The sequence below is a fragment of the Miniopterus natalensis genome, chromosome 10 (genome assembly GCF_054644295.1).
Source record: "Miniopterus natalensis isolate mMinNat1 chromosome 10, mMinNat1.hap1, whole genome shotgun sequence".
NCBI lineage: Eukaryota > Metazoa > Chordata > Mammalia > Chiroptera > Miniopteridae > Miniopterus > Miniopterus natalensis.
The window spans coordinates 79642091-79666361 of NC_142090.1; the positions used below are offsets into that span (position 1 = coordinate 79642091).

Sequence of the window (24271 nt, forward strand, 5' to 3'; positions counted from 1 at the left end):
TATTTATTTAGCTCCCAGGTTAAAATCCAAATCCTCCCTCTGGGTGCTATGACTGCACCAGATCTGAGACAAGCCATCCCTAACCATGGACCCAAACCCAGTACAAATGTTTGTACAGAGCTGCTCACCCTGCTGAATATCAGTTCAAATTTTTTCCTATTATAAACAATACAGTGAATATCCTAAAAGCTAAATCTCACACATGTGCTACCCTTTCAAACTTTTGCTGATTCAAAGAGTGCATTCACTCACTCACTCATTTGGTATTGCACTAACTACTGGGCACTCCTCTAGGTCTGAAAATACAGTAATGAGCATAAACACACTCCCCAACCTCTCAGCCCTCCTATCCTGGGGGAGAGACAACGAAAACAACTTAAACTGCAACAACGTTAAATGCAGAGTAATGCTTCCAAGGAAAAGCTTCCCCAAGAGACTGGCCCTGAACTGAGATCTGATAAATGACTAAGTGTGAGTTCTAAGCAAAAAGAACAGCAATTTAAAGTCCTGGGGCTGGAAGGAGAGCCGGAGCTGGGAGAGCAGCCTGGCTGAAGCGAGTGTATTAGGGAGAGCGCAGAGAGGGTGCAAGGGCCCGACCTCTCAGGACTTCGTAAGCCATGTTAAGAAGTCTCATCTTTACTGCAGGAACAAGATGACACTGAATGTGCAATGTGAAAATCTGACACTTACTGCATGGGCTACATACTATCTTACATTCCCCTATAGCTTCACCAGCACTGAGTGAATTTGATGGTTTTAACGTGTACACGTTACTTTTTTTCATGTTTACTGCCCATGCTTGTATCTTTTATGTACTTAATGTTTGTGACCTCCCCTGCCCCCCCAAATCCTAACCCCCAATGTGGTAGTATTAGGAGGTGAGGTCTTTGGGAGGTAATCAGGGCCGGAGGGTGGAGCCCTCGTGAACAGGATTAGTGCCCTTGCAAGAGACAGGAGACCTTGCTTCAGCTCTACACAGACCAGGAAGTGGGCCTCACCAGACACCAAATCTGCCAGCGCCTTGATCCTGGGCTTCCCAGCCTCCAGAACTATGGGAAATAAATGTTGACTGTTTAAGTCACCCAATCTACAGTAACTTGTTGCAGCAGCCCAAGCTGACCGAGAGAGTATGCTCATCCATTTCCTACCGGGGTACTATTGGTTTTTTTACTTAATTACCTATTACCTTTTCTTTCATCTTCTTTTCCAAATTGTTTGGCGTTTAATTATATATGTCAAAATGTTACATAGATAGCAACCTTTTTTAGGGATAATGGTATTTTCTCACCCTGATATTATATAGGTAGTCATTTATATTTTCTATTAGTATTTCTATGGTTCAACTGCTCATATTCAATCATGATGCCTTGACACCTATGAAAAGAAATCTAATTTTACTTTTCAAAGGGTAAACCAGATATCCCTTGAAATGTCACCATTATCATTGTAAGTAAACAACCTAGAGAATAACTCATGGATGTCTTCTTAGTCTTCTATTTTTCTCTGTTGTAACTGTGTGATACATTTCATGTAAGATAATGTTTGTCTATGGTAAGTCTTCCCATCCTCATTTGTTCAATTTTAATCAGCTTCCCTGCAGGAAACTTACTCCTTTCATATGACATACTGAATTGGCTTACACAGGAATTTTTTTTTAAAAAACCTATTGAGGTTTCACACCACCTGAGAGCTAGATCTCCATCTGGAATGGAACAAGGTGAAAAAGGCCTTGAAGACTTCAGCAACCTTTCCCAACTACTACTTACATTTATATAGATTTCTGCACATAATGCATACATTACTGAAGAGTTTAAACAAATATCCCATAAGACAGTTTACCATAATTGACCTTTTATTTAAAAAAATTACAGGGAATTATTTCCAGCATATCTTATTTTATAAAAGTACTGCTTATATCAAACATTTTATATCACTATTAATTCCATTGAAGAGCTGCCTTTTTTTAAGTTACGAATTCCAATCAATGGGATACTTGCCCTTAAAATAGAAAGTTCCCATTATCTATTCAAATGTCAAAATTAAGATTATTGAGAAGTTTATTGCTTTATGCTGGGCAAGATGCTACTAGCACATTTTAGGTAAATAATAATCTTTTTTAAAACTATGAGGTCATTCTGTTTAAAACTTTTAGGATAATTCACAGAAAATAGATAATATTTATTCAAATTACACATTAAAGGGCTGGGCTATTATAGACACATGTGAAGCAGCTCTTTAAAGAAATAAGATGGACATATAGGTCTGCCTGGTATAATACACATAGTTGAAATTAATAAAACCTGGAAGACCAATGTTGTTAAGCTATGTTCTGTTAGGATCTTTTATATATAAAAAAAAAAAAAAATCACACATTTAGTAGTCCATTTGTGCTTAAACTATTCGTATGCATGAGAAGCTTAAAGAAAAAAAACCTCTGTACATGATGGTGAAAAGAAAGTAATAATTCTTTTGAAATTGCACTGTTATTTAAGTCACGGTCCTAAAGCCAGACCCTCCCTGCAGCTGGCAGTTTTCCAGATCTAATTGGCAACCTGGGGAGGCCCCTCCGGTATCAGTGAAGTGAAGAAGCTGGTGATGAAAGACCACGCTGCCGCCACCAGTCCCGGCCTCTGGAGCGCACCCGCATCTTCCCCTGCATCTTCTCCACTCTCATCCTCAAGCCCATCATCCATGAGACGCTCCTTTCAAACAAAACAAGAAATACTCCTAAGTGATTAAGCAGCCAGAAAGCACTTAGGCCAGAAGAGGAGAGTTCAGGACTTCCCTGTAAGAAGGAACACGATAATGAAACGTCAAAGAAGCACCTAGCTGGTCTGTGGGAATCTCTGGGAAACCCCAGCTGACGATTCCGTGGTGTTTGCGTTCAAGGGTAACCGCCTATGTAATGCAATAAATTCCCCTCTGTGCATCGTCCTCTCTGTAGCTGTGAAGGAACATGAGTTCTTCCAACAAAGTCTAACACATGACCAAGTTCTCCCAGATGGCACCACGCAGTGTATGGATAGCCTTCTGCACGTGTTGTTCCACGAATACTCATGGACACCCCGAGGCTCTTTCACCACGCTGGCCCTCCCTAGACAATGCTGAGGACACACCTACATTGAAAGTACACAAAACCTCATTAGCGTACCATTTCTTCAAGTTCTAGGTTGTTTGCATTCTGCCCGTCATTCACGTCAGCATTATTGTTGGGAGCCTGCTGCTGGCCGCCTTCTTGCCGAAAAGGAAACCACCCAGCTTGGTGTCTGTTTGGTAAAATGAAAAGAAAATAAGCCACAACTGATTTTATTTGTGAAATTATGAAATATTAGTGTCCTACAAGAGAAAAATGACTAGAACAATATTAAATGAAAGGACCATGTCGCCCACTGTAGGCTTAGAACTGTCCCTCTCAAAGCAATGACAGCAAACAGAAATCAATTTCAGTCAAAAAGTCTATCAGGGGCTTAACTGGCTCTCTGCTAGGCATGAGAACATGGCAGGAGTCATAAAATCTTTTTTGCTATTTTTCAAAATGAAATTCAACTAGATAATTTGTTTGCTTCTTGGGGAACCAGGGGCCCAGGCAAAGTTATGAAGAAAAAAGCCTGACTTGTGCCTACAGGACTTACTATGGATGACCATAATTAAAAAGAACATCCTTGTACAAGAATGAATTATATACTTCCTCAAGTTCTAAATAATTGATGGAGCACATTTAGTTAAATTAACAATTTTTATAAATGACAATAAAGGGAAAATTTGCTTCTAGACAATTCTGATAAATGTTCTCACTAACATAACCTGGTTTGCTTCTGATGCCAGACCTATGAAATGCAACATTCACAGTCCCTCACCCAACATTCATGAGACATGACCATGTGTCATGTGCTGCACTGACACGGTTTCAAAGTCATTAAAAGGAACCACAGAAAAGTAATGAACGTGACTCACAAATAAACCAGCAGCATGGCTCCCATGACCATGACAAAGCGGCTGAAAGAGGAGTAGAAGTACACAATGCTGAGGAGGATGGCCGCGCGGGAGAAGGTGTACATCCAGTCCAGCCAGTCACGATTGAAGTCGTCTTCATTCAGCACCGGGCCCCCCTGCGCGTTCATCTGCACATTCTCATTCAGGGGTCGGTTTTCTTGGGCCACCAGGTTGGGGGCTGGTGGGGGTTCTTCTCCAGGAACGTGTGCCAAATTCAGAGGCTGTGGAGGCGCAGGCTGGGTGGGGGTGGCATTTGATGTGGCCTGAGCTGAAACTGCAGCTTGACTAGAAGAGTCACCAAAATAAATATCAAAAAGGGAAGACCTTTATCACACTATATGATTATTTTTCAAAACTTCCTGGGTAAGCCCTATGTACTTTTCATAAACCTGATATGGACTATCGCTGCCCCTGCCCGTTTCTTAGGTGAGCACAAATCTCAGTGGAAAGTGGAACCAAGACTGTGGCAGGTGTGGCTCAGGGAGGGATGCTCTCGGCCTGGCCGTGGAACATGGAGGGGAAGCGGGGTAAGAACAGCCGTGTGAATCACTGTTTTCTCCCCTTCACTAAATTTTTTTTTTTTTTTTAAATATATCTTTATTGATTTCAGAGAAAGAGGAAAGCAGAGGGAGAGAGATAGAAACATCAATGATGAGAGAGTCATTGATCAAGCCCACAACCCGGGCATGTGCCCTGACCAGGAATCGAACCCTGATCGCCTGGATCCTAGGTCGACGCTCAACCACTGAGCCATGCCCGGCCGGACCCTCACTAAATATTTTAAGGTAATGTCCAGATCTCTTTCCACTAATGGCCCCTTCCGTCATTCTACAGGGAATGAATACCCCACACCCACCACCTCCCCCTCAGACCCAGGTTTCCAAAGATTTTTCTAAAAAGTACATCAGTCATTACCCTGTGTACCCACTGCCAGTGAGAAACGGTTTGTATTAGCATTCTGAGATAGTAACTAGATTCCAGATAACAACCCCTCAGCCCCAACCCTGACTTTTGGGAACTCCGCCTGGGGACCACTGGTAGAGACCCTTTGTCAACTTATAAAGAATTATGGTCCTGAAGTTTAATCAAAAAATGATATATCTGGAATTTAAATTATGCAGTATAGGAGAAAGTTATAAAACAACACTGCCATGACTGATAAACACTGAAACTGGGTGATAAGTACACAGTGTTCATTTTACTACTCTTTTTATATGTTGAAATTTTTCTACAATCAAAAGTTTAAAAATCAAGATACCAAAATAAAATGAAACAGAAGTTTCCTAGGCTACAAAAGCCTTTTTTAGCCTGTACGCTAAGACCTTGTATCTGTTTAGGGCTTTTTAGTTCCAAAACTTTTGCTACCTCAGAGATACTCTGAATTCATAGATGAGTTATTCATAAAATGTGAGAACTTGAGGCTCAAAAGTTGAATGATATACACAAATTATATGATTTAAAAGTGAGCTAGGATAAAAGCCCCACTTATCTTACACAGTCCTTGTCAGAGTATGAATGACACAAGGGTGTAAGCATCTAGTAGGGTACTAAGCACAAAGCAGTTCCTCAAATGGTAACTATTACCATGGCAACAGGTAAGGCATGAACAGCCTGCCTGGGGTCATGCAAGAGAACATGGGAATACAAGGTTCATAACGCACGTTAGCTTCATGGGAGAAGGTCTAGAGGAAGGACAGGTACAGACTTCACACTGCAGACAGGAGAGCCATCAATTTCTTGGGGGGATGGGGAATGACTGACTCGATTCTGTGTTGAGCAAGTTAACCTGGCAGATTGGATGAAATACAGTAAAGAGCCTATTAGGAGAAAGAGCCGTGACAATAAAGTGGGTCCACTGGAAGTAAGATACAGAGGAAGGACGGAAGCTAAAAACCACGTTAACTCATCTGGGTCATGTGTTGGGTTCAGGGATAAGAGAAGCAGAATTCAAGCTGAGTATGAGCTTGGAGGATGATTAAGAGACAGTGTCACCCGGCCGGGCATGGCTTAGTGGTTGAGCATGGACCTAGGATTCAGTAGATCAGGGTTCGATTCCCGGTCAGGGCACATGCCTGGGTTGCAGGCTCGATCCCCAGTTGGGGGCGTGCAGGAGGCAGCCAATCAATGACTTTCTCATCACTGATGTTTCTAGCTCACTCTCTCCCTCTCCTTTCCTCTCTCTGAAATCAATAAAGATATATTAAAAAAAAAAAAAAAAAAAGAGAGAGGGAGGCAGTGTCACTGACAGGAAGTCAGGAAGAAGGCACTTAAGAGCACAGTGGATCAAATTTTAGACACACTGAATTTAGGGAAGAGGCAAATTTCCCTACGTAGCTCTTCCAGCAATTGGGTGGAGATTCAGGATGAAGCACAGGAGATGAAGAACCAGGAGTCATCCACAGAGAGCTAACAATAAGGCCACGGAAGAAAGAAACCCAAGAGGATGGCTCAGGACTGAATCCTGTCTTGCCTACCAGACCGACTATCACAGGCATACGGTAGGTACACAAACACATCTAACTGAACGAGAAATGCTGCCATGTAGAGGACTATCACAGAACACAGAATGAGTGATCAGAAAGATCAAAAGAATGAAGATGAAAACAAAATCACAGAAACAGGCGAGGAGAAAATTAAAGAGAAGCTGGAGTGTTAAATGAATGCACAGGAGTCCAGAAGAAGTACCATATAAATTTTTGGAATATTTGCTCTAGTTCTGTGAAATATACCATTGGTATCTTGATAGGAATTGTGTTGAATCTGTAGAATGCTTTGGGTAGTAAGGACCTATTAACAATGTTAATTCTTCCTATCCATGAACGTGGTATATGCTTCCACTTACTTGTATCTTCTTCAATTTCTTTCTTCAGTGTCTTATAATTTTCTGGGTACAGGTCTTTTCAATCCTTGGTTATATTCATTCCTAGGTATTTTATTCTTTTTTGAAGCAACTGTAAATGGGATTATTTTCTTAGTTTCCCTTGCTGATAGTTCACTACTGGTGTATAAAAATGCAACTGATTTCTGGAATATTTATTTTGTATCCTGTTATTTTACTGAGTTCTAGTAGTTTTTTGGTGGAATCTTTAGGGTTCTCTATTTAAAGTATCATGTCATCTGCAAATGATGACAGTTTTACTTCTTCCTTTCCAATTTGGATGCCTTTTATTTCTTCTTGTCTGATTGCTGAAGCAAGGACTGCCAGTACTATGTTGAATAAGGGTGGTGAAAGTAGACATCCCTGTCTTGTTCCTGATCTTAAGGGGAACACTTGTAGTTTTTGCCCATTGAGTATGATGTTGGCTATGGGTTTTGTCATATATGGTCTTTATTACATTGAGGTATGTTCCCTCTAATTCCACTTTACTGAGAGCTTTTATCATAAATGGGTGCTGGGCCCCGCCGGTGTGGCTCAGTGCTTGAGTGTCAACCTATGAACCAGGAGGTCGGGGTTCGATTCCCAATCAGGGCACATGCCCAGGTTGTGGGCTTGATCCCCAGTAGGGGGCATGCAGGAGGCAGCCAATCAATGACACTCTCTCATCATTGATGCTTCTCTCTCTCTGTCTCTCTCTCTGGAATCAACAAAGACATATTTTAAAAATAAATAAATAAATGGGTGCTGGATTTGGTCAAATGCTTTTCTGCATCTATTGATAGATCATGTGGTTTTTTTGTCCTTCATTTTATTTACATGGTGTATCGCATTCATGACGTGTAGATATTGTACCATCCTTGCATCCCCAGAATAAATTCGAGTTGATGATGGTGTATGATCCTTTTTAATGTATTGCTAGATTCAGTTTGCTAATATTTTATTGAAGATTTTAGCATCTATGTTCAGCAGGGAAATAGCCAATTGATTTTTTAAAAAGTATCTGCTGAGATGTTGGTGAACTCCTCATAATAATTTTTAAAAGCTAGTGAAATACATCAGTAAATACAATCCCAAATCAAGTTACTTAGGATACAAACAGAAAATAAAGCAAATAACACAGTGAGCAACAGAAGGAACTGAAATTCCCTTACTATTGCATGTAATACTGGTGAGCGTACATCTGCTGCCACCACAGCACCTGCAGCGGGCTGAGCGCGGGGTACACTGGGAATCCGGCTGCAACAGCTTGCCCAGGAAGTTGGTTATCTACATTTCTGCCATAAAGAAATAAAGACATGTCTTTGAATGCTTTAGATGTTAAAAGCATTTCATTTCTGAACTACAAGTCATCCTACTGAATCAGAATGTGCATCTTAACAAGATCCCCAGATGATTAGCACAGACATTAAAAACTAATATAGCCCTCAATGATTCTGATGTATGAGCAGCTTTCAATAGCACTGCTCTCCTTAACCCTCTAGTTCTCAAAATATGTACTCAGGTACAGGAATAAATTCCAAATGCACTTTGGATTACTGCAGAGGGCTCCCATGACAGTGAGGAAAAATAGATTCTGAGGCAGCCACAGCTTCCAGGAATTCACTCACCCTTGCATTACGTACGGGAACTGGTGACTCTGTGCGGGGTCGGTCTGTGCTTGGGGAAGGGTACGCTGCCTCAATCCTTCAGAGGAAGGACTGACAGCTAACGGCAAGGTTTCTTGACTGGATGATGGAGTTGATGATCCTGACTGATCTGAATTCTACAAACAGAAACGTAACTATTTTTTCAAGAAGATTTAATTCCTTACAATCATGAGATTATAAACATGTTGCTAAAAACGTACTTATGAAATCCCTCTGCAAAGAGTGAATTTTAGGAATTTACTAATTTGAATCTTGTGCCCGGCATAATAGGTAGATACTTTAATTCTGATGAGACTAAAGAGTTCAGAAAAATAAAAATTGCTTAACAGTTCATTTACCAACTAGAAAAGGCTAAGTAGTGGAGTAATTGTATACAAAAAAGAGCACAGAGAATTGAGAGGATTAAATTACATGCAAAGTTCTTTTCACGATGCCTAAACTTAGAACGTGCTCAATAATGGTACTAATTACTGTGTCATTTAAACAGTCACTATGTGGCAGGTACTGTATAACATGCTGTTAGTAACACACTGGTTTAAAATTATGAGGAATATGCTAGCAATCAGAAGATCTAGAATCTGGTATTATCTCTGACATTAACAAGGAACATCACCTTAAAATTTCACTTAACCTCTGAGTCTCAGCTTTCCTACAAAAAGCAAGATTGAACTAGATTTTTAAGATTCATTTCCATTCTGAACTTGTTTATAGATACCACCAACAAATATTGTTGTTTTTCTTAAATGAACAGGATAACAATCAGGATGTTTAAATTCTCATGCTCCAATGATGTCAGAAGCTCCCCAGACTCAACAACTTTAAACAATAAAATCCCTTGAAGATCACCCCACCTTGTTACTATCTGAAAATAGTTTATCAAGTGTCTTACGTAAATTTAAAACACAAGTATATTTTATATAAATTATAGTTCTTCAGCTTAAAAAACTTGGGTACAGTATAATGTGAATGAACATCCAAGTTTGTTAAAATTGTGTTTTAGCTGCACTACCTTCCGACAGGATGTCTTTTTAGCATGTGTACCTTCCTACGTCCTGCCATGTAAAAGGTCCCAAGGACACTGGTCTTTTGCAAAACTAACAAAAGCTTTCTTTAGTATGTTACTCCACACAAAAGAGATACCAAACATCTTACTAGAGAGTCTGATACTCGGAAAGACTTCTTTTTTGGCAAGATTTCTCATTAAATGAACCATTAAAAGGTGGTTAATTAAAAATTAATAGAGGAAAGGTCTAGTCACTTGGCAGCCCAGCCTAATTTCTCTAGAACTAAGAATTTCTGACCTTCTTAGACAATACTTTCATGACTAGATTTTTAGGACATTTTCAAATCCCATTGAAATTTCTGTCATAAAACACTGAATGGAATTCAACTTTATTTGCCTTTGATACATTTCAGATTTCTATAATACACCTTGAAAAACTGAATACATATACTAAGGACAGGAAATCATGGCTGAGGAACCACTAGACAAGCCAGAGGCTTTTTTCTCAACAAGAAGTGGAGCAACACAACTGTGTCCCACGCCTACACACAGAGCTTCCTGCAGATGCCTACGCCGTCTCTTCCGGTGCAAGGTGGGAAACAGATCCAGGCCCGTGGTTTACTGACAAAACACAGTTCAGTTTAATGTAAGCTAAGTTCCCACAACTGGTACTAGAAAATACTTACCAATGAGGACATACTAATGAAATAGAGCAACTAGAGGATCTAGTTCTTAAAGAAGCAGTTAACTAGTATCTACTGGAAGATCCTCCACGCATCCCCTCCTTACACTTCGGCTTGACTCTTGCCGAGAAGGAAAGTATACTTAGCGGTATAGAAGTCCCTGCCCATGAAGTTTAGAGCAAGCCTTCCACTCAGCCAATTCTTTTCTCTCACCTTCAAAGGTGCCATATAAAGCTTTTATGGGAAACTAAAAATAATTTAAAGTAAAAGGATTTGGGACAGTGTCTAAAACTTGTAGAGGATGTCTAAGTTGAAAAGTTTAACTATTAAGAAAAATTTCCAGAACAATTTTAGGCAAATGAAAAAGGTGGGAGAAATGAATACTCAAGTCTGAAAGAGCTGAGTAGGTTAAATAATTTTTCCTCCTGCAGCTGAAATGCATGCCCAAATCCAGTCATTTTTTAAAAATAAAATTCTTGCCCCAGCCAGTGTGGCTCAGGAAGTTGGGTGTCGTCCTGTGCACTGACAGGTAGACAGTTTGATTCCGAGTCAGGGCACATGCCCAGATCCCCAGTAGGGGGTATGCAGGAGGCAAACAGTCAATGTTTCTCTCTCTCCCCCCCCCCTCTTTTTCTAAAAATATTTAAACATAAAAAATAAAAAAATTAAAAACCTGCCTAAGAGGATTTAGCATACTTAAAACTGAAATAACTTAATCCACTTTGAATAAAATATACTATATTCAACACTTTAAATATTTCTGAATCTTTAGTGGCCTTAGAGTTTATATTATATAACCATGTCATAATTCTGTTTTCTTATTATTTTAGTAATTAAACTCCTGAAGATTAGATCTATTACTGACCTGCATACAGGGGACAGGTTTCAACAGATAACACTGTATACTGGATTTCTAAAAACAAAGTTTAAATGCCTGACTCAGGCCATTCAAAACACAATTTCACAACCCACAAGCTCCAATTGTTCTGTGTGGTTTTTTTCCACTTAAGTTTTTAGAGACAAAAAGGATAATCAGTAAACGTCAACATTCACTCCTCCCAAACCACTCACAGAACTGTTGCTGGACACCGACGCTTCATGATCTTCTCTACTGGTGCTGGACTGTGGAGAACTGGGAGGAGTCCGGGAAGTACACACTAGATGAACCATATGATACTCATCCTGCTAAAATTGAAGAAGGTCACACTGAAAGGGCAGCACTGGGAATGCACAGTCAAAACGTCAGCAGCAGCGAAGCTGAAACACTTAACTCAAAACTTAAGTTCCTTTCTAGCACAGCCATTTATTAGTAAGAAATTGTTGTCATTTGAAGGTGAATTTGCCATTTTAGAATTTGGAGCCCTCATAAATTCTGTATTTTCTCCATGCTGGGAAAATGGTCTAAATACTCAGTAACTGCTGTATGAAAAGCGACTACTCTGTCTACAGAGGAGTCTGGAAGCACGCAGTGCTATAAAGCCGTGTCAATGCGCCCTACTATTTCAACATAAAAACAACCAGCGCCTCGATATCAGAACTGGAACAGTCGCTGAAGCTTAGACCTGCACACTTTGAGTCGTAAAAACATTTCCATTACTTAGACTCTGCAGCTATAATAAAGAAACTCAAATAATTTCACCATAATTTCATTTGCCTTCATTTTAGTGAGGATTCTAGTTTATTTTTTAGGACAAACACTGGTTTTATCCACAATACTTATATTTAAATAGAACACAGATTTGAACCATATTTTGTAAAAAGTTCCTGTGTTTCCATACACCCACAACTATGACTGAAGAAAAATATTCCAGTAATGATTCGGTTGACATTGTAGCTTCACGATTAAGTGAGTACTTACGCTGAGGCACGAAGCGAGGAAGTAAGGTGCAGAAAGGAAAGAGAATTAGAGGGCAGAGAATACGGGACCGCTGAGTAACTCAGAGAAAGAAGAAACAGAGTATGATGAAGGAGGACAGAGAAGATGCCTAGTCATGAGAAAGAGGACAAGGCGACCAGAAACAGAATTTGTCAACTGCCTGCCAAACCTAGAATTGTGCTTAATTCTGAGGTGAATCCCAGAACAGTGAGAACCAGCCCTTCCCCTAAAGAGGCTCATGATGCTGCTACAAGACCAGACTAGTGCATCAGAGCACAACTGGAGAAATATACAACACAGTCTTTTGCACAGAACTGAGAAGCACAACTACAGCTGCTCTAGTTTAAAGAAAGAAGTTAATGGGGTTAGGATGCTAAGAGGCACCTCCAGAGACAGTCTGACTTGAGATGTGCCTAGCAAGGCAGACAGGAGCACTAGTGATTCACACTGTACCCCCGCTGCTTCAGAACACAGAACAGTAAAAAGCACCCTGGTTTCAAAAGTCATATTAATTGAATTAACTCATAGTACTTGTTCACCTTTGGGGAATGTTTCTATAAAGCATTTTATAACAACAGGTAAAACTAATGGCAGCATTTAATTGAAAAAAGAAGGGGCCACACTGACTTTAACAAAAGCAGTTCAAAGATCTATTCAAAATGCAAACAAACTATTCAAAATGTTTTCTATCAGGGGCCAACAGTCCTTTGACTGAGCATTTTTATTTTAAGTCTTCTGGTCGGAAACCATTTCTGACAGCGAGAACCTTTTAAAAAGTATTCGTGTGTGAACTTGCCATCTTTGGGTTAAAATAATAAAATGAATTTCTATTTCAAAGAGTATATGGCAGCAATGTTTTTAAGCATAAAAACGGAGAAAAATGAACAGGTGAGGCACAGGATTTTTAGGGTAGTGAACTATTCTGTATGAGACTCTAATGGTGAACACATGTCATTATACATTTGTCCAAACCCACAGAATGTACAACACCAAGAGGGAAACCTAATGTAAACTATGGGCTTTGGGTGACAATGATGTGTCAATAATGTTGGTTCATCAATTGTAACCAATGTACCCCTCTAATATGGAATGTTGGCAGTGGGGAGCCTGAGCAGGTGTGGGGGCAGGGCGATAAGTGAAATCTGTACTTTATGCTCAATTTTGCTATTAATCTAAAACTATCTTAAAAAAGATAGAAAATCTGCTGCAAATTCCACTATCTTTGGGAGAGAAAGAAGTTATTAAACCACCTTGGCAAACTGAAACTACATGACTAAAATGAAAATGACAGCAAGAAGTCACACTGGCAAAGTTAAAATGTCAACTATCTAAACAGAAGGAATATACTGGTATAAGACTTCTTAAAGTTTCTCAGATGATCATAAACAAGGAGAGTATACAAATTTCCTAGATCAGTCCAGACAACATTAAGAGCTAAGCCAAATATCTAAAGCAAAATATCAAAGCTATATATCCATAAACAAAAAGCAGCATCGCAAATGCAGAAATGTTATAAAAGTATAAATTCTGTAAATAAACATGAGTTAAAAGCTGCCATTAAAAAAAAAACCAGCATTCCAGATGATTGTCAAAATCTTATTGAAATATATTTTTGCTCTAAGCACCAGCATTCAAGGTCACTAACTGATAGACCAATTGGGCTTCCTTCTCTTTCTTGCCCTGAAATTAGACTCCTAACCCAAGCAACTTGTATTAAAATGTCATGCAGTTTGGTCAAAAGGGATAAAAGAGAGGAGACTGTTCTCAGTGGAAATCCTTCACCGCTCCTTGAACACTCTACTCCTGCACCACGGATAAGCAGATAGTTTTCCTACACAAAATTTCAGCTACCTGAACACAAGCACATGGTCCTCGTGCAGATGTAGCTATCAGATAGATATACAAAACTGCTACCTAAACTAACCGGAATCTATCATTCTGTTCTTTACTTCCTAGTTCATGTTTACAAGTTATGCTACCTTGGGTTGATTTTAAGTATCTAAAAACTGAACTGGTTGGATATCGATAAAATTCCAGAACAAATCTCCTCCCACACTCTGGCTGTGTTGGGTATGGAGTAGTGTTAGAAATCTGCTTACTTTTCTGAGAATGTCTTTCAGCTGCAGATGATCGGGAAGCAGTCTGCCCGAATACACCAATCTCTGATCCTTCGTCAACTAAGAAATGGGACAAAGAAAAGAATTCAACTTTTTCTAATTATACAAAATAAATGCTGGGAATAACATGCCTAAATATGGGTAAACTCCTTTTAGGCACAAATAAGCAGAAAACTGACATATTTTAAGAATTCTGTTTTTCAAAATTCCACTTAAGACATTAAGAATTCAGCAAATGGTAGCATATTTATTGTAGACAGAATAAAATACACATAATTACCAAGTTTGTTAATGACATTAACAAACAAAATATGCCATTAGCAAAGTTACTTATATGCTTTATCCTACTATACACAATTTCAAAATAGGAACAAAATCGGGTGAAGTTTACGATTTCTTGTGGCTTTCTTCTGTCCTTACATATATCCCACTAGAAATACTGTGTTTCAAAATTACTTGGGATAATTCCTCTCCCAGTTATGTCACCATCCTGACATTAAATTATTGTGTTGCCATTGAGGGATTACATTTTGTTATTTACTTTTTTAAAATTATATGGCAAAAGAGTAAAAATTATAGAATGAGGTACACTGAAAAAGGTTTTGTTTCTGCCCACTCCCTAATTTTGAATTACCCTTCCACCATTTCTTTTTAACAGAACAACAAATCCAAATATAAGCAAGCATTTCCCTTATTTTCTCACATAAAAAGTAGTACACTCTACCTAATCTTATGTGCCCCGTCCTCTCACTAATATACCCTGGAGATTACGCCTTAGCAGTATTAGGATGTCGTCCCCATTCTTTTTGATAGGTGTGTAATGCTTCATCATATAGAAGTGCTACTGTTTACTAATGGATATTTGAGTATTTCCAAGCTTTTGTTATTATTCAGTGTCCTTCTTTCATCCTGTCCTATTTATTATTTATTTTTGTACTCCCTCAGAGTATCGTGCAACATGGAAATCCCTAGTGGTCTTGTTAAAAGCAATCTTGGTGGACAGTAGGGTAAAAATTGAATTGGGATGAATATTAGAGAAAAGGAGAGTACAGTAAGAGACATCTTTTAAAAATGTAAATCAACCCTGTCACTATGATGGATTCCCACCACATTGGATTTAAACCTAATTCCTTACCATCACCAGTCAGTCCCAGCAGATCTGGTTTCTGTTTCTCTCCAGCCTCCTCTGATGGTATCCTTTCCACCTCACTTACTAGCCATACTGGCATTCACTTAGATCTCCAATATGCCAAGCTCGTTCCCAACTCAAGACACCCTACCTGCATATTCTCTCCCAGTTCTTTCATGGCTAGCTAAATTACCAAGCTGGAAACACCTTGATGGGACTCTGAGTAGCCTAGAGACAGACCCACACCACCCCTAAAAAACAGCTGCTTAACCAGCTGACCCAAAAAACTCTGCTACCCACTAAACAGACACTGCTAAAAAGCAAGGTGAGGAAAGCTCACTGGCTAATACAATATGCAAAATTCAATCATAAACTGTGGAAGATTTTTCTCTTTCTACAAGGTTTACATATATTATCTAAAGTATCTGACTTTTCAACATTTAATCAGATATCAAAACCAGCTAAAATACTATATGCAACCCTAAATCATGTTAAATATTCCCAAGAGTCTGGTAGTTGAGTTTTACAAAGCCAGCAACACTTTTTATTTCTAAAACTCCCCTAGTTGGTATCAAAAGATTACACTTTTTTATGTGAAGGACTAAATGGGTCTCTCATAATTATGTATGGCTTAAAAAATCATGTTCTTAATATATCCAACTTCAACATAACCAAGTAGCTCAGTAAAAGCAATCTACAACTTATATGTTAATTCAAAGCACTATGACCCAAGTCCCTTGAAAGTAGTAACTACTAACATTTCAGACTTGCATACAGCTTTAAAGAGCTGTTCCCAAGACATGCACAAAACATCATTTCTGTGGGAAATGAATTCTGTGGATTTGTACTGGAACACATCTTGCACTCCCACTAAACTCAACCCACCTAAAGCCCCAGGAAATTCAGAAACACTATAAATGGAAGCAGCTTACCCAAACTGTCTCTACCCCTTATCTCCTTGCAACAACTGTAAGCAAAACCAGCACACAGAGCTCAAAGAAGAATTTCCTCTAGAGCTCCAAAGGGACATTCCCTGCTTAGCTGTTTCCTCACAGGCCATTCACAAAGCAAGTATTCGTACAACAGAGAATGCCAGAATACACTGCCTGCTATGGCTCACACAGGCCAGCAGGGGTGTGGGAAGACAGGGCAAGGCAAAGCACGTTGCGGTCTTAAGATAGTAAGTTCCCATATCTTCCCCATAATTTATCAAAATAAGCAGAAGTAACTGTACACTAAGTTGATATGTATTAGAACAGTATTAAGGCTGTGTTATCCACTCTTTTGCAGCTGTTAGATGACAAACCATCTAAACACATAGACCTCTTTTTATAGTTCTTTTAATTTGAGAGAATATGACTGAGATGGTGAAGTCTCAAAAGGCCTTTCTTAATCTTATTACACACAACCATCATATATAATGTGAGTTTAATGGTTAAGTGCTGAGGCTTGCAAGTCAGACAAACTTGGGTTCAAATTCAAATTCTACTACATAGAATTCTATGAACTTGGGCAGGGGAAAAAAGCTAATAAAACTTAACATCATGAGGTGTGATGAGGAATGAAATGTGATAAAACATTTATAAAATTTAAATAAAAAATAAGCAGAATGCCTGGTACACATGGTAACCACTTAGTAAATGGCAGTTAAAGTAGTTAAATAATAGTTAACTATTACTTAGTAATATAACTATAATAGTTATATACAAACATGCCTATCAATTTAGTATTTATGATGTAAAGGAGAAAAACATAAAAGAGAAGTTCTGGGAAAGCCCTATTTTAAAAAGCACTGATGCATGACTAAACAAACTTCAAAGTACTGTTATTTTCCCAAAAGACATTAGAAAAAGGCTACAAAGGGGTTAAATATAACAAATTTTAACCCACATTCATTCAAAACTTTTAACTTTTCATCAGTCTTCACACTCAATTTAATATCCTTTGTTCAAAAAGTTTTAAAATTTTGAACTATCCTGCTACATGACATGAAACCCTCCTAATTAATGTACTAAAATTTTATGACAATAGTCTAATAAAAAATTTTTTTTACGTGTATGGATTACAGCCCCTTTAAATCAACAGTTCAGAAGTGGTTAAGCAGATAGGGTTTTTAAATGACCTGCCTAAATAAAATAATAGGGAATTACAAGAGACAAAACCTCAAATTATATTACACAAGCTATTTTCACTGGTAATGAAAGTCAGGCAATTTGATTTTGAAATGTTGTATTTTCAGAATAGAACTTATACAACTGCTTCTATTCCTGTTTCTTCATTTCTAACAGAATCTCAGAGCAAAGGAACAATTTGAAAACACAGCACAAACCTCCCTAGCTTAACAGGAGTATAGAAGACCTAAGTAATGAAATTGATTGCTTTCACTTAACAGTATGATGCGCCAAGACACAGGAAATCTACCCTGAACTGAGGGACATGTTGAGTCTCTGTATCCCCCCACTAGACCTGAGCTTCGTAAGAGCAAAGGACTCTTACTATCACCTTCATGCTTGGCATATAGACATTCAAATGCCAGGTCAATGAAATCCCAATTAAATAAATAAATGAAGCGCAAGAAAGTGTGCTTGGGTGGGGGGGGGGGGGGAGTAGTATATTTATTGTGGGTTTAGTGAGGCAAGGGGATTGAACTTAAATCCATGTGGAGACTACCTGTGATTAAGTCAAGTCAATATATGACCTTAAAATTAGAATCTAAAGATTTTACACACTGTTGCTGAATCCTGTTAATAGCATGTAGACACGTGGCCTATCCTTATAGAGATCCTAAAAGGACAATTTCAAATCTCTATTTTTCTCTCCAGCAGCTTTCATTTATTTTCCTAGTAGCCACTGCCCACAGGGACCAAGGAGTCTCCACCTACTAGCGACCCATCAGACCCAGTTAAGAGCAGTGTTGACCAGAGCCGTCAACTTCTCTACTTCTTACTGGGAGACAAGTGCTTCTACCAAGTACTGGAACCCTACTCTGCCTCCAAGTCCACCCACTCTGCGCCAGGCAGATGTGCAAGGAACAAGGCATGAGAAATTATCTCTGTTAAATACCAACACAGCACTTGAGATACTCAAACACAGAATTAATGGTAAGTAGTCACTGTGGGTGGTCCTGAGAACCTAAACTTCCTGTGTAATGTATTATGTTAGTCATGTAACATTGCTTACATTGCAAAACTACCTATGGCTTTGGGGTATCATTAAACAGTAGGTCTGTTTAACAACTGTGATACTTCAAATTCTCCTGTGATAAGTTAGAATGTAAGCCTGTCAAATCTAATCACCATACAAAGTTTGAAAATAAACACAGGTGCCCCACCCCCAGGTCCCCTCACTCCTATTAACCTAGAAATAACCTTCAGATTTTGCAATTCACTAGAAGACTTGCTGGAGAAGGGAAAATGTCAGGTTTGCCATAGTTAGGTAATTACTAGGCTGCATATTACTTGTACAGCCTCAAAAAGCATTTCTAGTGTGTCCAAGCTGCAGGCAGGTAAGGAAGGTGGGGTGTAAAGAAGTTGGCAACAGCTCAGTCTCCAGCAGCTGACTGGCCCACATGAGCAAGGACAGCCCTGCACTGTAAGGTTAGCACTGCAAGGGGTGGTGCAGGAATGGCAGACCGGCTTCTCACTCCTCTTAGAAAATTTTTACAAAAAGAAGACAGTTTTAGAAAAGTGAGAACTATTGGTCTATCATAGTGCAAACCAAGTCCCTTTTTTGGTGTAATACTAAAATACAAAGATCCTCACATGAATACATCCTTGAGCATATACACTGGGACGTAGTACTATGTAAGTCTATGCCCTTAAATTCTGACTGTTCTGACCGAAAAGCTATTTTCCACTTCAAAATGTGCACAACAAACCATATGCAATAAGAAATCTTTTGTAAAGCAGAAATTTTTAAAACAAATTCTTATCCCGTGTAAACTTTTTCAAACAAAAGATATGAATAAACTAGAGTTCCAGCTAGTTTATTCCAAGTACTCAAATACCTCAGGGTTTTTATTTCCTGTACTAAAAATATTTGTATCACAAGGTGCTGACAGCTAATGCCAACTAAGAATTGTTTTTCTAAACCTCCTATTTTTGCAAAAGCCACAATATTTCTGTAATTATTCTAGAAATCTAAACTGACTATGATAACCTGAAACAGTCCTAATTTATCAGTATCTGAATGTAGATCAAATGCCTTCTTTACTTATCGAGCCTTCTTAATTATCAACTATGTCCTTTTACACCTACCTCTGAGGACAGATGGAACTGTACTCTTCGTATTTTATTGATTATCTTTGCAATACCCAGATATAATTCAAAATGGAAAACACTGCCACACTGATTTACAAATGGCCATATGAAAGGAATAAAAAAGATGTACCAAATGGTGGAGGTAGAGAGGGAGTTGAAGGGCTGTTGTCTTCTAAATTAATGAAATTTCTGTGTCCAGTACAAGAGAAAAATGAGGGAGGGGAGGGGCAGAGGAATGTGACTCTAAAACTCGTAACTCTTTGCTTCTTAGAACACATATACTAGCCTTGAAAGTGTAATTTTTATAGGGGCACATACTTATTTCCAAGGAAAAAAATTGCTCTTCAACAGTGAACAACTTTCTGGGCCAGGCGCTGAAAGTAAAACGGAATTTTAGTCTAAAAAGCAAAAAAAGCTTTAATATGAATTGAAGTGTTTCTTTATCTTTTTTTTTCTTAAGGATGCATATGTCATCCCATATTAGGTTGATGATTTTAAGTCCACGGAAAAAATGGTCCTTTTTTTTATGCCTACCAATTCTTATGTCCCTTGATATTTCTGTATACTCTTATTAACTGAACCTCATCAGGAAGATATTCATGATGCCTCAGACACTCAAGAGACACATTCAACTTCGGAACTCAAATTCTTCGCAGTCTACCAAAAGAGGCCTATTTGATTCAAGAGGGGAGGGGTGAGCCAGGGGAAGGTGAGTCCAGGGCAAGACAGGCTGCGGGCCAGGGCAGGACAGGCTGCGGGCCAGGGCAGGACAGGCTGCGGGCCAGGGCAGCTGCGCCCAGCTTTTAGACACTTACTGGTTTGCTAGGGTACACGTTAGACAGATGCGTTTTTAGTTTCCCCACGGTCCAGTTCAAGAAGCAGCTAATAGTCTGGTCACTGTATTTCTGATTCGGTGCTTTAATGATGAGGGTCACAGGAATCTCCATCCCACTTTGGTCCATGGTGCCCCCCAAAGCCGAAAAGAGTCAGGAGGAGCAGCAGTTAAGAGCCCAACGGAGACTAGGTGGTTCCTCCCGGCGCGACTGGAATGGGGACGGAAGCTAGCGGGTTAATATTTCGCGTCCAAGTCAGTCACCAGTGCCTCGGGCGATACAAAGGCCATTGCCGGTACGAAGGATGATGGACGGTGGCGGCGGCGGGGTCTGGGGGCCCGGCCGCGGGTGCAGCGTTCCCCGCCAGGTCCGGGCTCCGCTAGGCTCCACCGGACTCGGGACTACGGAGGGGGCCGGGGGGAGAGAGAGAAATCGGTAAGAAGGGAGAGGTGGGGGCGCCACGCCCGGAGTCGCCGCCCCGCCCCCGCCGCGACCCCCGAGCTGAGACGCAACAAGGCCCCGACGCGCCGGCCCCGCCACGCGGCTGGAGAGGGGCCGGGGCTCAGGGCGGCCGGCCCGCCGGGCAGAGGTACCTGAGAGACGGTTGCGCGGCCCGCCACCACCGCCCTCCGCGCCCAGGTCGGGCAGCCGGCCGCACGGTCGGGCCGGGCGTCCTGCGCGGCGGCCGCTCCCTTCTTGCTGCTCGGCGGCGGCCACGGCCAGCGCGGGTCTCGCGAGGCGGCGGGGGCAACGGGAGAAGTTGGCCGAAGGGCGCGGCCGGCTGTCCGCCCGGTCCCTGGGGCAGGGCAGGAGCGGGGCGGGAGCGCGCAGGGCGGCCACCAAGAGGCCAGGAGCGGCCCTGCGGCAGGTGGCAGGAGGGCGGGCACTGCAGCCGAGGCGGTGCCGCCGGCGCGCACGGTTTGTTGTTGTTGTGAGCCAGGTCCGGGCCCCTTTAAGCCGGAAGCCGAGGGCCGGAAGTGCGTCACGCGCGGCCCACCTGACGCGCGGCTCGTCCGCCCCGCCCACCACTGCCGCGCGAGGGTTCCCTAGGACACCCGGGCGGAGCTCCAGGCCGCCCCGGGCCGCTCGGCGGGGGGAGCCGCCGGGGCCTCGCCACCAGCTCAGCTGGCGTCAGCCCGTCCTGTTTTGGCCACACCCCGAAGATCTGGGAAGGGTTCCTCCTTCCCAAGAGTTGTCTCTGCGAAAGTTAGTGTCTGCCTGATGCGAAAGCAGCCTTCCCGAGAGGCCTAGGCCGCCCGCCCGCCCCGCCCCGAGACCGCGGGCCCGCAGGCGCAGAGGCTTTCGGGAGAGCCCGAGCGCCGCCCGCCGACCCGGCTGCGCCTCCTGCGCCGCTCGGACCGAGCCGCGAGCCCGGGCTGCCGCCCCCCGAACGCCGCGGGGGCCGGGGCCGTGTGAGGGAGCCGCCTGGGGCAGTTCTCGCCTGGGGCAATCTCTCGGATAAAGACTAATTTCCATTTCTTTCCCCTCGGTCTTCACAAAGCCTACCGGCGTGTCCGGACCACCTGCTGGGTGGGCAGCGTTATTCGCGTTTCAGGGCTTAGACCTGGGAGCGCACAGGCCGAGTCCACTGCCAGAGCTGCCTTACTCCCATTTTCTGCAGTGTGGGAGTCGCTGCAGTAAGTTCAGGCTTGTTAGATGTGCGTTTTCCCAGCTCCAGGCTTCCACTTAGAGGATGCAAGCAGGTAAATAGGGGCCTTTGGGGAGCTGGTCCCTTTCCTCTGGGTTTCAGGGCGGTTAGTGAGGGTTAGCTACCACTGTGTTAGTGACCGAGGGCATGTTGCTCTCAGCAGCTCTGAGGCAGGATCCCTTATCCCCTCCTCCTCTGCTGGTTCTTTGTGGCAGGACACCTGCCCTACCAGCCAAACCCTCTCAGTGCTCTTCTGAAATCAGAGGAAGTCCCCTTTATTTCTTGTCGTGGAATAAGGGCAGCTTGCTCAGGTGTCCCATAGCAGAAGTCTGCTGGTCGTCTTCTGCCTAGTCTCTAGTCATCCTAATGGAACCTACATCTAGGAGTAGCCATTTGACACAATTCTGGCCAATAAGATGGAAGTTGAAGTTGCTCCTGGGGCTTCTGGGAAAGCTTTTCAATAGACATGTTCTGCAGATCAAGCTCATCCTGGCCCTGCACCTGTCTTTCCTCCTGGAGGGATGGAGGTGCAGCAGCCATAGTTCAGTCATAAAGCAACAAACAGGAGAACCAAGGCCTGCATTCCTAGCATGGCAGAGCAGAACAATTAAGAGGCTGGGTCCTTTATGGCCTCATTGTGCCACCATATGAGTCCTAAACTGTCACCTCTATGACTCCTTTTTTTGTCTAATTCCTGTTTAAGCCAAGAAGTCTCCACAACCACCCAAACCTGCAGATCTTGTCATTTATGCATGTGACTCAGACTTCCAGGAATCCTTTAGAGTAATAGGGTTCTCTCACTTGGCACTGTGAAATGTACATTATTGGTGAGATATACATGAGTAATTCTTAATATTAAAACAATGTGCACTTCACTATGATAAGCACTATTTAAAGCAGAAGCCACAAAAATATTTTAAAATGTAATGAACATTCAAGAGATTGAAATAAATGGATATAAAAGTGATATAGGGTCTGAAAACTGTATTTTTTTTTTTTACTTTACAGCCACCTGAATTAAGTACTTAAAAGTGCTTTGGATGCTGTTGAACTTGGCTACAATAAAAAACAGTACATAAATATCCCGCTTTTGTTAAATTATGTATGTATGTGTATAGAACAATGTATGAGAGTGGTCCCCAGAATACTGATAGCGTTTAACTTGGAAATTGGAGGTAGAAAAAATAGATAGCATTGAGGGGATGCAAGATAGCAGTTACTCAGAGGCTGCTGGTTAAGTCATTGTACATGTCACAGATAAGAATGGAAACGTGAAAGAACCATTGCACATCAGTTACCATTTGTTACTTAAGGGCAGCCTGTAATGAGAATGCTTAAGAGTATGATGTTAATAGGTAATAAAGAATTTGTAATTGTTAAGACCAAATCTACGTTTAGGTGTTAACTGTTCAGTACATGTAATCTGTGGCTAGTTCGAGAATTCAAGTTGATCCGCCATTAGGACAACTTTCTTTGTTAACAAAGTAAAAACAAATTTTTAAAAAATTACTTGTAAATAATAATAATTGATTTCCAGTATTTGTGGGGTATTCATTTACTCCCAATTAGTTGAATCTTTGGCGTGGGAAAGACAACTATAAAAGCCTATATTGACTCATTCTGTTAGATCCAGTTTCTTTTACTGTGTTAAAGAAAATAAAGTGCTTGTTACTGAATTTTTCTTACTGAAATTTGGAATACCTTTCAGGAAGATAAAATACATTATTAATGTTGAAAGATCTAGTTCACAGTGTTTTGATTTTTATTTTTGTTTTGGGGTTTTTTGACAACTCTTGGGAAGAAAGACTTTAGTCAAGTGATGATCTTGCAGTTGCAAATTTCAAAGATGATGTTGGCCATCTGGCTTCTGATTCCTTCTATTTCTACTCACACCAAACTTGTCTTTTCCTTTAAAAAAAAAAAAAAAAAAGATGCTATGCCACAAAGCATCTAATCAAACTTAATCAAGTTTATTGTTGAAAAACAACTGAAATCACTTGAAGCCTAGGAAAATTAGCTTGTTTAATTGCACTCTCAAAATCTTAATTGGTCCCAGATGTTTGATTACAAACCATATCGTGGAAAATGGAAGGAAAAAAACCACATATGCATCATACGGCAAATAGGTGATGTGAGGGATGTGTCATTGGGTGCATTCTCAGGACAGCCCTGGAAGGTAGTAAGGACAGCGAAGCTCGGGAATGCT

The 24271-nt window shown here is 41.1% G+C and overlaps 1 protein-coding gene and 1 long non-coding RNA gene across 3 annotated transcripts; one reads left to right on the plus strand and one right to left on the minus strand.

Annotated features, from left to right (window-relative positions):
• Positions 1 to 1834: 1834 nt before the first annotated feature.
• On the minus strand, positions 1835 to 21075 carry HERPUD2 (HERPUD family member 2). Of its 2 annotated transcripts, none has more exons than XM_087821258.1 (9): positions 21011 to 21075; positions 20400 to 20818; positions 14179 to 14256; positions 11275 to 11385; positions 8479 to 8633; positions 8023 to 8145; positions 3955 to 4278; positions 3152 to 3266; positions 1835 to 2702 (listed from the first exon to the last, which is right to left on the minus strand). In XM_087821258.1, exons 2-9 carry the CDS (start codon positions 20544 to 20546, stop codon positions 2541 to 2543), a joined length of 1215 nt encoding a protein of 404 aa, XP_087677384.1. In that variant the 5' UTR covers positions 20547 to 20818; positions 21011 to 21075; the 3' UTR covers positions 1835 to 2540. The 2 variants fall into 2 exon arrangements, with proteins under 2 accessions (XP_087677384.1, XP_087677383.1); XM_087821257.1 differs by having other exon boundaries at positions 11275 to 11388; positions 21011 to 21074.
• An 813-nt stretch (positions 21076 to 21888) lies between these two features.
• Positions 21889 to 23147, plus strand: LOC148092307 (uncharacterized). The gene is made up of 2 exons (XR_015715209.1): positions 21889 to 22120; positions 23074 to 23147. It is a non-coding gene; the product is annotated as an uncharacterized LOC148092307 (long non-coding RNA).
• The last annotated feature ends 1124 nt before the right edge of the window (positions 23148 to 24271 follow it).

What these genes read in the sequence shown, in the direction of transcription:
- HERPUD2 (XM_087821257.1), bottom strand. Translation starts at nt 20,546, where the DNA reads ATGGACCAAAGTGGGATGGAGATTCCTGTGACCCTCATCATTAAAGCA. An exon ending in TGAAAGACATTCTCAGAAAA is followed by an intron (nt 11,389 to 14,178) that starts GTAAGCAGATTT and finishes CTTCAATTTTAG; the next exon opens with CAGGATGAGTATCATATGGT. An exon ending in TTCCCGTACGTAATGCAAGG is followed by an intron (nt 8,146 to 8,478) that starts GTGAGTGAATTC and finishes TCTTTATGGCAG; the next exon opens with AAATGTAGATAACCAACTTC.